General features: G+C 37.1%; 1 protein-coding gene across 1 annotated transcript in view; it reads right to left on the minus strand.

Moving 5' to 3' along the window:
• The window catches only part of Rpi (Ribose-5-phosphate isomerase), a 78,608-nt gene extending 66,379 nt beyond the window's left edge, over positions 1-12,229 (minus strand). Inside the window, exon 1 of the mRNA XM_089088051.1 lies at positions 12,104-12,229. Coding sequence (XP_088944177.1) covers positions 12,104-12,229 — 126 coding nt within the window. The remainder of the gene's footprint in view (positions 1-12,103) is intronic.
• Between the last annotated feature and the right edge of the window lie 591 nt (positions 12,230-12,820).

The raw sequence follows: 12,820 nt of genomic DNA on the forward strand, positions 1-12,820 counted from the left end.
CTTACCATCACTAGTAATGTGCCAAAGCTGCAATACACCATTTAACTATTATGCATCTGAAAATATGTGGAAATGCAGCAAGAGCTATGTCATCCCAAAGACCAAAAAGAGAAGATTTTACAGCTATTCAGTATCTGATAGAAAAGGGAGTTTCTTGCATCAGGCCAGGATTAAGCCTCATCAAATCCTGATATTTATAAATAACTTTCTTTCAGATCATTGGGACCATAAAACTGTTATTGAGAAACTGCAAATAAGTAAGAAAACGAGTACTGACTGGAGGTCTTTTTGCTCAGAAGTTCTGATGGCTTGGAAAGGAAACCAAGAACCTATAGGAGGGCAGGGTGTTGAAGTTGAAATCAATGAAGCTTTAATGGCAAGAAGAAAGTACAACAGGGAAAGCATTTCATGGCAACTTTGGGTATTTGGTGGAATAGAGAGAGAGCAAAAGAAAAATTATTATAGCTCTGACTGATGGCCAAGAAGACCTCCAAAGAAACTTTAATTCCTATTATTAAAAAAATATTAAGCCTGGAAGCTTTATTTACAGCAATAAATGGGGAGCTTATAGTATATTGTCCAGCCATGGATATACTCATTACCAAATGCATCATTCAGCCAATTTTGTCTATCCAAAGGACTGTTCTATTCATACACAAAATATAGAAAGCCTGTGGATCACTCCAAAAGAGCAGGGGTGCAAACAGCATAGATGGAATAGTATGTGTCTTGCTTCTTATTTCTACAAAATTTTGAGCAAAAAGACCAACTTCAATATTTTTTTATTGAAGCTGCAAAGTTCTATCCCCCTGGAGTCAATACAGCCCCTAGAGCACCAGACAGTGACACCCCTAGTGAATCAGAAAGTGATGATGAAGAGTTAGATATAAGTGATCAGTTTGTTTATATTAAGTGCTATTTGTCTGATATTTATAAAACTTTATATGTAGCTGCCATAAAGTATTTGTTTTGATGAAAGAAGTTTTGCTGTTTTTAAAGAAGCTTAGAAGCAATTTTGAAAATAATTTGCAATGGAAATGGGGTCCCTCATACATTGGCAATGCTATCAAAATTGAAATGGTGCAGAGACATGTCACCAAACAACTCCCTGGACTAAAAGAAATGGCATATGAAGAGCACCTGAAACAAACAAAGCTGCCAAGCCTAAACTATAGAAGAAAAAGAGGGGACCTGATCTAGATTTTCAAATCAATAAAGGTTCTAGATAGAACCAAGTTCAACAAATTCTTCTGTAGTCAGACTAATATCTACACTAGGGGTCATTCTGCGAAAATCCAGAAACAAACAGCATCAACTAGACAGAGATCTTCTTTCTGGTCAGTTAGAGCAGATAAAGAACTTGTTACCTGAAGAAGTAGTGTCTGCACCAACTCTCAACAGCTTCAAAAACCATCTTGACAAGCATCTACAGAAAGAAGTGTTTATTCATAATATATAACATTCAAAAGTGATATGACTTTGTGCAATAGACACACTTATGTTGAGCCAAGATTAGAGAGTGCCATAACAGGATATGACATCCTAGTAAGAGGCACTGTTCCTGTAAGTTATATTTGGATTCAGGATGAGATTCTGATACTAGTGGTAAGTTTTTCCCCAAAAAATTAATAATTCAAACTGTTTTGTATTTTTCATATCAAATCACTGCTCAGCCAGATTTAGTATTTTTCATATCAAATAACCACTCAACAAGATTTAGTATATTTCAATTCAAATTGGAGCTTTCAGCAAAATTTAGTATTTGTCAAATCAAATCACCACCATGACATTTTTGAAAGGAAGAGAAAATTGAAGAAACTCAAAGAAGCTTAGAATTAATTTAGAAAATAATTTGTGACAGAAATGAATATCCTATTTGGATTCAGGATGAAATTTTGATGGTAGTGTATTTTTTTAATTGATCTGATTAATGTGTTAATATAAACCTTATCTGTTATTTGAATACTGTCAACAAAAATAGCATTGAAATTTGCAATTTGAAACTTTGCCATTGATAATTCAGGGTAGGCTATATATTTGCACATTTAAGGGGAGGGCAGTAAAGTTCATGGTAAATTTGCAGTGGGCCATATAATTTAGCTAGGATACAAGTGAAAATATCATTTGATACTTTTTTATGCTCTTTCATAATTCAAGTAAAATACATTTGGGTCCCTTTAAGTGCTCAAGATGCAATTAGCCCCAGAAGCAATTATTAAATTATGAAAGAGAAAAAAAGGCTTCAAATGAAGTTTTCACTTTCATCTGAGCTAAATAATATTACCTTAAATCGCATTGTCCAGCGAAATAAGGAAAGATCCTGTAGAGTCGCTGGTCAGTGACAATGGGGAGTCACTGGTTCGGTGGCGTCCCACTCTGTTTTCCATGGTTTGGTGGACCAATTCTTATCAATGGCAATCTTGAATGCATTGACAGAGGGAGCGGTGACAGCTGTATTGGGAAGACTGTTCCAGGGGCCCACCACTCTATTTGAGAAGTAGTGGTTGCGGAGTCTGCTGTGAGCTCTCTTCCTGAGCAGCTTCTTACTATGCCCTCTTGTCCTGAATGATTTGTCAACTTGTAAAGAACTGTGAGAAGAGGAATCAGCATTCAGTAGCTTGTAAGCCATAATGACATCGCCCCTCCGCCGTCTGTAGACGAGTGTTGGGAGCTGTAGTTTGTTCAGGCGGGATGGATAGTCAAGGTTCTTGCATCCATCAATAGCTTTGGTTGTGCGCTTTTGAACAGATTCTATTTTTTGTTGGTCAATCTTATTCAGAGGCATGGCAACACACATCCCAAACTCCAGCAATGGTTGTACAAGACCCTTGTGCAGCTTTGTCATAACTTTAGATGATCTGCTATGTACTGTATGCTTAATTATTCTGAGGGTCTGAGATGCTTTGGCAACCGCTGTTTGGGTGTGTTTGTCAAATTTTAATTCTTCATCGACGACTATTCCCAAATCTCTTTCAGCTGCCGAGGAACCAATTAATTGTCTCGAGCCATCCCCCCCACTCATATGGTACTGCTACTTCTCATTCTTTTTCCCGAAATATACCACCTTGCATTTCTGGATGTTAAACTCAATCTTCCATTGGCGGGCCCAAAGGAAAAGTGCATCCAGGTCTTCCTGTATGGTGGCTCTAGTCGCTGACAACTCTGAAGGCCCAATAAGCTTTGCATCATCAGAAAAGAAGCTCATCTTATTTCTTACAGCCCGTGGAGCATCATTAATATAAATATTGAAAAGTGTTGGGCCCAAGATCGTTCCCTGGGGCATGCCACTATCAACTTCTGAGAAAAAGTCTTGCCCGTTATCCCCAAACACTCTAACTCTCTGCTTTCTTCCTGAGAGGAACTGCATCACCCATTTAACAATCTCCACATGTATCCCGGTAGCTAAAAGTTTAGCCTTCAAACGACGATGGCAAACTTTGTCAAAAGCCTTTGCAAAGTCTAATAAAATCATATCAACAGGGATATCCTGGTCCAGCAGTTCGGTGACACATTCATATGCGTCAATAAGATTTGTCTCGACTGAGCGGCCAGATCTGAATCCATGTTGGCTATCGGTAAGTAGTTTATTGTCAATCAGGTGTTTCATAACAGAGGTGTTTGCAATTCCTTCGAAGATTTTACTGACTGTTGAGGTGATGCTAATTGGTCGGTAATTGGCAGCAGAGTTCCTGCTACCACCCTTGTGAACAGGTGTAATATTTGCATTTCTCCAATCTTGAGGGACTTGTTTTGTGTCAAGAGACTTCTGGAACAGTTTTGCTAGGGGGAGGGCAAGCTCCGCATGAGCCTCTTTCAAAGTTCGAGGGTGTACTCCATCAGGGCAAACTGACTTATTCGGGTTCAATCTTTTGAGCTGTGATTCAACATCCGAAGTGCTGATAGTAATAATTTGGATCGGTTTCTGAATATCATATTCCGGAATTTGTGGCAAGAGATCATTATCTGGAGGTGTAAAAACTGACTTGAACTGCTGGTTCAGAGCTTCAGCTATATTTCCAGGGTTGATTATGGTATTCTCATTAACTGAGAGTTCAGTTACCGAATGTCTTCCGGGCTTTTGAGTGGAGGCATACTTCCAAAATTTCTTCGGATTTGTTTTCGATGCTGAAGCTAAAGACTCCTCATACTTGCTAGTAACTTCTCTTGTAAGGTAGCGGACTTTGTTTCGTATTTGTTTGAATTTGTCTTCTTCTTCTATTTAACAGCAGGCGGGCTTTTCAGTATAACTATTTAGCCCTTTTCCTTTTGCTTCACTCTGTGGGCTACAGAGCTACTGGCTTGATTGCCTCATATTTATTAAATATATTCAGATATCTTTCAGCAGATCTTTCGACTCTAGGAGTTCAAATATAAGATGATAGATGTCGATTTCTATGCTCTGTGTGCAGGTATAGTTGGCTAGGCTCTTGGCTGATAGTTGGATTTTGTGGTCTTTGAAGTATTTTAACAGTTTACAAAGCAAGGTATGTAATGCAGACGTCAGCATATTACATTCAAATAGGCAATGGTCAATTGTTTCATTATTCATATTACAATGCCTGCAAAGAGGGGACAGGGGAATTGAGCCACTTGAATTAGAAATCTTATATGAGAATGCAAGGAAATTTAGTCCATTTGTTCCAGAACGAATTCTATTATAAATTTTGGAAAGATACTTATTGGGAAAGGGGGAAAGGATAGGATTAATCTTATTAAAATTAATATCTGATATCCTCCATTGGAAAATATCTCTAATTGGGATTGGTCTCCCACTTGGCTGGTCAATATTTATAGCATTTTTTGCTATTTCATCAACCTGATGATTACCACTTATGCCAGAGTGGCTAGGAATGTACTGAAAGTAAGTTTTTATGCCACTTGAAGCAAGATTATCAATAATACTGTGACAATGATAAGTGTCAATGTCCAACTTATATTGAGGAGCTGAGGCCAGCAACTGAAGGCTTGATAAAGAGTCGGAATAGATGATAATATTATTCGAATTTTCAATCAAAGGCTGGTTTTGCTTAAGGTGTTCTAATGCCATGATTATGTCATTTAACTCAGCAGACATTATAGATAAATTATTAAATAATCTCTCGCCCATTGCAATTTTCAGGTGAGGAAGGAAAACACCACTTGCAACCTTCTCATCCATTCTTGACCCATCAACAAATATTTGGAAGTGATTTTTATAGGTAATTGTATTAAGTTCTGCAAATTTTTTCTGGACAAAAGCAATGGGGGTTAAATCTTTATTCCATTTTGAAAATTCAGTATTTATTATGGGAAATGACCAATTCCATGGAGGGGATTGGGGGAAAGTAGGTGCAATAGACTTTGCTGGTACAGGGAACTTCTTTTGAATATTGGCATACTCATCTGCAATACCTCTATACATGGCTGGATTTCTTAACCAATTATGTAATGTGTGTGAGCTATTTGATTCAATTTTTGTAAGATGTTTTATCAAGAGAAAGCTACGTCTCTCCCTTATTGTTGTTAATCCCCTCTCCATAAGCAGAAACTTGGTGCTTGTGGGTTTCCTAAGACCAAATATGAGACGTAATATATCATTTTGCGTTGTTTCAATTTTTTGCATCTGGGTCTTTGCACATGCACCATAGACAATGAGCCCATAGTCAATATGGGGTCTTATATGTGATTTATAAAACTGGAGTAAGGTTTTCTCCTTACAACCCCAGGGTGTGGAAAGAAGTCTTTTTAGTATATTTGCTTTTCTATAACATTTTTTTATTTTGTTTGAAATGTGGAGGTGGAAATTAAGTTTTTGGTCAAGCATGAGACCTAGGTAAATAATATTATTATCTTCTGGAATAGTTGTTTTATTTAGAGTTAGTTTTGCATTAACAAGGTTTCGCTTCCGGTGAAATTGGATTTTTTTGACTTGCTGGGTGCAATGGGTAAATCTGAATGTTGAGAGAATTTTTCAAACTGGAAAAGTGACTTTTGCAGATTTGACTGTGCTATCTGAAAGGTGTTGCCAGATGACCATAGCACCAGATCATCAGCATATTGTAGATTCGTGTGGGGTAGGTTCATGTCCCATAGATATAGGGCAAATAGGAGGCAACTGAGGACTGCTCCCTGAGGTAGGCCTTTGGATATTGTCATTTGGGGTGAAGAGGCTGAACCAACACAAACAATGAAACTTCGCACTTCTATGAAGGATTTAATAAAGGATACTAGCTTAGGAGGTACTCCAAGGTTTGCAAGTTTATTTAAAAGGATCTGGTGGTTCACATTGTCATATGCTCCTTCAAAATCTAGGAAAGCTGCCACTAGGATGTTATTTTTTGAGAAAGATTCATTTATTGCATTTGTTAGCAAAATGAAAGCATCTGTTGAGGAGTGGTATTTCCTGAATCCAGTTTGAGTGTGTGGGATCATGTTATTTTTCTCAACAAACCAGAGGAGTCTGTGATAAATCATTTTCTCCATTATTTTCCCCATCACAGGTGTAATCATTATAGGCCTATAAGACTCAGGGTTATCTTTTGGTTTATTTTTCTTTAGGATTGGTAGGAGGGACGAACATTTCCATATATTGGGGAACCTAGAAGATGCCCAAGCGTGATTATAACAGTTTAGCAGTTCTTGTTTGCATGAAGGTGTGAGATTCTTTATCCATATAGGGTGTATATTGTCATAGCTACTGCTAGTTTTGGACTTAATATGATGTATTGCATTATTCAATTCCTGGATTGAAAATGGATTAGTTATGTACTCGGATCCTGGGCGTGGTTGGTAACTATGGTTCATAGGAATTGTGGCCAGCTTGCTTTGATTATTTGATGTTAGCTTATTAACAAAAAGAATTGCAAATAGGTTAGCCTTTTCATTATCATTGTCATAATGGGTATTATTATGTATAAGCTCATACAGGAGTGGGTTGGGAGAAGTCTTTTTCCCACATATGTGGCTTATGACTTTATGTATAATTGGCTCATTTGTTTCTCTGGAGAGATTATTTGCAAAATTATTCCAGTATTTATATTTAGCATCTATTATAGTCCTTTTTAGATTAGATTCTGCTTGTAATTTTTTTAAATATGTAGTAGATGTTGGTTTTTTTATGAATTCTGTCCTAGCTGCCTTTTTTATCCTCCATTTATTTAGGCACTCATTTGTACACCATGCTTTATGAATTTGTTTAGGGAATGTTTTCTTAGGTGTTGTCCTGGGGATAGCATGATTAGCTGTATTTATTAGTAAAGATGTCAATGCTTCAGCATGTGTGTCAACTGTTGTGTTAGAAATGCATGAACTTTGGGTGAAACTTGTAATTTCATCATTTAGCTTATATTGGAAAATAGACCAATTTGCTTTAGTGTTGATATATTTGGATGTATGAGATAAGGTTTCAGCAGGTTCATTTAGGGAACAAACTATGGCAAAGTGGTCTGTACATAGACTATCAATTTTATTTATGTAAATTTTATTCAAAATATTTAATGACACAATTTGTAGATCAATTGTAGAGAAACTGCCACTTTTGGGGTTGAAATATGTATTCAGGTTTGGAGGGGTAGCAACAACTAATTCATTATTATTTGAAGTCATATGCTCAATAAATTTACCAGCTTTATTTGCTGGTTTATTCCCCCACAAAAGGCTGTGGGCATTGAAATCTCCACAAATAATGATATTTTTTAACATATTAGAATTATTTATATAATTAAAGAAATCCTTGGCATCCGTAGTTTGGCCATTAGGGTTATAAAAGCTTATTATGTAGGTTTTTAAATTATTCAGCCAAACACTTATACCAATTACATCAACATCATTTTCAAAATCTGGAAAATTTATGCCACAAAATTTTATATTATTATTAACTAATAAAGCTACACCACCTCCTTTTCTCTCTGAAGATCTATCCTTTCTCACGATAGTATATCCCAGAGACTTAATTTGTTGATTTTGGGTTAAATGAGTTTCTTGGAGGCAAGCAATATTAATTGAATTATTATTCATAAATGATGTTAGTTCATTTAGCTTATTTTCTGTGAGTGATCTTACATTCAATTGGAGTATTGATAAATGTTGTGTTGTTGATTTATTCTTCATATGAATGTGTATCAATGTTCAGCTTTGTTAAGAGTAAAGCAAGATCGTTTTTTGCTTGAATGAGCATATCATCTGGGATGTAAATTTTTGCCAATTCTGCAATAATATTTGTTTTCTGTAGTTGATGTATGTTCATGGCCTGAACTGCATTACAGTTTAGAATGAATAAGGATATGTTTGGGGATTGCATTTTTGGTAGTGCATCCTGTTTGTTGGTTAAGGGATTAATTAATGGTAGTGTTTCTGGATTTTTTCTTCTTGGGAGGGAGGGCCAGGCTGGCCTCATTTCACCGGGCAGGGAGGCTTGTTGGCTTGGTGATTGCTTCGGATAGGGCTTTGAGCTTGGGGGCTTAGAAGATGGTGTTTTATATGGGGTGCTTTATGCATTAGGGGCATTTGACTTGGGGGTGTTGGTTGGTTTCATTACATGCTTTATTTGGTATTGTTGGGCAGCATTTGCTTCCATTGCTGCAAAGGGGTATGGGATTGCCTTCTCTGTTGATATTTGGAGTGTTAGAGCTCTTTTCTTGTATGCAGGGCATAATGATTTATTTGTAGATTCATGTGGTCCTTTGCAATTGATGCATGTAGGCTGTGTGTTGTTTCAAGTTGTCAGCTCTTTATGATTGAAAGATTTAAAATTACTACAATCTTGGAGAATTTCATTGCATTTGTTTGTTGTGTGTCCCAGTTTGAAACACTTCTGACACTGAATAGGCTTAGGTTTGTATTCCTTGTGTGGTTTGATTTGCCCAAATAGGAATAATTTTTCTGGGATATCAATTTTATCCTTCAGTGTGAATAAGAAGGATCTACTAGTTTTTAGGCCATTAGAGTTGGGTTTTCCAAGTTGGGTAACATCCTCAACTGGAATTGTGTTTCCAGCCCTATCTGAAAGGCCTTCTTTTAACTCCTGAGTAGATATCTCTGGGGGAACATTATAAACTACTATTTTTGTTGGTGATTGTTTTGGGTTCCAATTAGATGCAATAATTGGGGTATTCAGAAGGGATTTAAGGTTAATTATTGTATCTGCTGATTTCTGATCTTCTACAGCTATTAGCAAAGATCCATCACGGTTAATATTCAGAGAGAACATTGATTTTAGCAATTTAAAAATTGCAACTCTTATTGCAGTGATCAGTTTTATTTCAAAGGGGGTAGTGGGAATACTGTTAATGTCAATTCCTAAGTTTTTGGAGGGAGGATCTTGGGCAGGGAGAGGGGACATGCTTTTAATTGGGGAGATTTATTTCCTCTTTTTAGAACTTCTAGAGAGGAAGGAGGACCTCTTGAAACCCATTATCATCATTTATGGTTACATTAGCCCCTACACTTATCATTGTCCTATTCTCCGAATTGGAGCTATCATTTGAACTTTGAGAAAGTGTGCTTGACCAGCCAAGATGGGTATATTTCACTATGGCACATTCACTGGAATTTGATTTGGGATCTGGGGGGAATTTTTTTTTGGAGGACTTCTAAACATTGCCTATTGGAAAAAGCTTTAAACAGAGAAAAACAAAACTAAAGCAAGAAGGGAAAATGGAATGATATCAAACCGTCTGCACTATAATATGGGGAGGAGAACACCACAGTATAGCCCTGAGGATGAGTTGAGCAGGATTGGTGTGGTATAACTGCTGATTAGAAGTGATAATAATTCACAAGAAAATTTGTTTTAATTTTCTTATAGAGTTGCTGTTGTGTTGGGACGTCCTTGTACCTTCTCCAGAACTTCTTCTTCTTCTGGACTGCTAGTTTGATTTCTCGTGTGATGAAAGGGGGTGTTCTTGGTCTTCGTTTCCAAGTGCTTGTCGTGTGTTTTGTAATTGTCTCACAGAGGACCCTTTTCATCACAAGTCAAGCTCCCTGTACATTATTCTTTTTGACAAAAGACCAATCTTGGTTAGCCAAATCTTGCCTGACCTTGTTGTAATTTGTAAACACATGTTTTCTAAAATTATTTTTCTGAGGGTACAACTTTAGTCAACAAGTTATGGCTATATGGTCACTTGCGCCAAAAGGTGGCTCTGAGTCTATATTTTGGATTGCCTCCTCATCTTTGACAAATAGGAGATCTAAGAGAGATGGGTTCTGACCCTCTCTGTACCTAGTTGGGAAATTGATTGTCTGGTACAATGAATGTTCTTGTAGGCATTCAAGGAGTGTGCCAATCTGGCCATTATTATCTCCTGTGGCAGCATAACCACTAATCCATTGGATCTGAGGCAGGTTGAAGTCTCCAACAATTACAATATTATGGCAAGGATGACTCATCACCGAACTTATAGAATTTGCAATTGCGTGGTGAGAACTTTTCTGGCAAGGAGAGCTTGGGCTTCTATAAATACAACCTATAATTAAGGGGTGACCCTTTAGCTCAATTTTTATCCAGACCTGCTCCACCCACGGCTCATACTGAGAACCAAGATTAAGGTCTCCTACCTTCAGTGATGATTTAACGTACAGGACAATTCCTCTTCCTTGTGGTTTCGACAGATTTGAGATTATTCTGGATCCGGTAATCTGGATTTGTACATCAGTCAGTGGCACTGAAGTATACTTTGGTTTAACTTCAGTGAAGGCACAGACACTCACTTTAGGTCTTGCTAAAACTACAGCTTTTATTTCATCCATTTCTGTGGTGACGCAATCCACGTTACTATAAAGTATTAATGGTCTGTCTTCATTTTCAATATGGGCATCACCAATATCTCCAAATTTTGACTCACAAGATTCGAAAGTGGAACTATCCAAAGGTTCTCCACTATGATTACTTGATAATGCACTTGCAAACGATTCATCATTATTGATCTCAAATGTGGGGCTTGCGTTTGAATCACTCACACTAAAGTTTCTATGTACAGTACTATTTACATTGTTTTGACAGGTGTTATCTCCTAGATCTCCATCACCTGCGACCCCAGCATAGCTGGAGGCTGCTGGAAGTTTCTTGGGACAATCTTGTTGCCTTTAATAACAATATTTGCTTCATCACCTGCCTGCCTTATGTATAGTTCTTCATATAACTTCTGCCTTTTGTCACAGTCTGTTTTTGATACATCATTTCTGAAATGAACTGCCCCTTTTTTCTCAAAAGATTTCTGGAGAATCAGCTTCTTGATCTTGAAGTTGGGGACAGCAAACATGATTGGGGGTGGGCGTAGTGGATTTTGGGTTACGGAGACAGTGGGATTCACTAGGCGGCGGATATTTGAAATAGGGACACCAGGTAAGGCGTATTCGTTAGCTAGGTGCTCGCGGACAAACTGGGCATCATCAGTTTGAGTAGCAACTCCAAAGGCCACTATATTCAATCTTCTCTTCTGTCTATCGCGGTCTACGAAGATTAGCACCTTCACCCTGCTTTCAAATTGTTCGTTTAGGGCTTCCTTTAGAGCAGTTGTTTCAGCAGTCACAAGGTCTTTTAACACTTTTTGGTCTGTGGCAGCTCCAGAGTGCTAAATTACACACTAGAAATTTAGGCTACCCATAATTTAAGCTCTGCAGCTAATCCAGAAAGTTTCCTCCTTCTACCATGACTATTTTGTCAAGATATTAAAATGTCAATATCTACAAAATCATATTATTGAGTTAGGAATAAAGTGAATACACCATTTGATGCCTTTTTTATGCTGATTACAAATATAATAAGCATTTCTATCGGAAATGAATTTCAGTCCCCCCCCCTATATAGGCTAAACCTAACCCTGACTTGGCCTATATAGGGGGGGGGGCTGAAACTCATTTCCAATAGAAATGCTTATTATGTTTGTAATCAGCATAAAAAAAGGCATTGAATGGTGTATTCTCTTTTGTCCTAACTCAAAATTATGATTTCGTAGATATTGACCTATTAAAAACCTCTTCATTTAAGATTTTGACAAGATGGGTTATTTAAACCTGTGTTATATGATGTTTAGATAATAGGCTATTAAGCTGTTTCAAGGGTGACAAGTAGGCTAGCACTAATTCATTGGTAAGACTAAATAAATAGCAAAGAATAATATACTTTAACATTTTTTTCTACAGCAATACAAGCAGCTTCTTTTTTAGATCCTTCAACTGACATGCCTGAGGAACAGTATTTTATACAAAATACTGGACCCTGTCTCAGAAGCTTCAAAAATCTCGCCATTTATTTGCCAGCTCAGTTACGATTACTTCCTGCTTCCGTGCTGAAAACCACTAGTGTGCAACCGGAAAAAAATTTCGATGATTAATAGCCATGGCCACTATCAAAAATACTATCTTACCATAGTAGATGTTAGTAGAGGGATTTTTCTATTGACGGCTAAGATTAAGAAGAAATAAAGTGAAACAAAGAAAAGTGTGCAGTGAAGTGTTAAATAGAAGAAGAAGAAGTGAAGAAAAAAGAGAGGAATCTTGAGTAGAGAGCTAATAAGGAGCATGGCTGAAAGAATATGATTTCCCAGAAGCACTTTTTGGAACCTAATTAGTAGTTGCTATTTCAAGATGCAAGATTTGAAATCTAAAGGTATAATAATTTCTTGGACAGTGTTAAGATATAGCATGCACGTAACCTTATTTAACTAGTTTACCCTTGTTACCCGAGCTAGCCTTGGATTCTTTTAGTTTATATAGGTGATTCTCTGTCTAATTGATCCCTGGGTTTCCAAGTATCTATAATATTTATTAGATATTTTCTATTTCGTAATCCTTGAATTCCTTGGCAAGCTGCTCAGTGTGTTAGCATAGACTTATATGG

The sequence above is a fragment of the Artemia sp. Qi Xiang Cuo genome, chromosome 4, assembly GCF_049724085.1.
Source record: "Artemia sp. Qi Xiang Cuo chromosome 4, ASM4972408v1, whole genome shotgun sequence".
Taxonomy (NCBI): Eukaryota; Metazoa; Arthropoda; class Branchiopoda; order Anostraca; family Artemiidae; genus Artemia; species Artemia sp. Qi Xiang Cuo.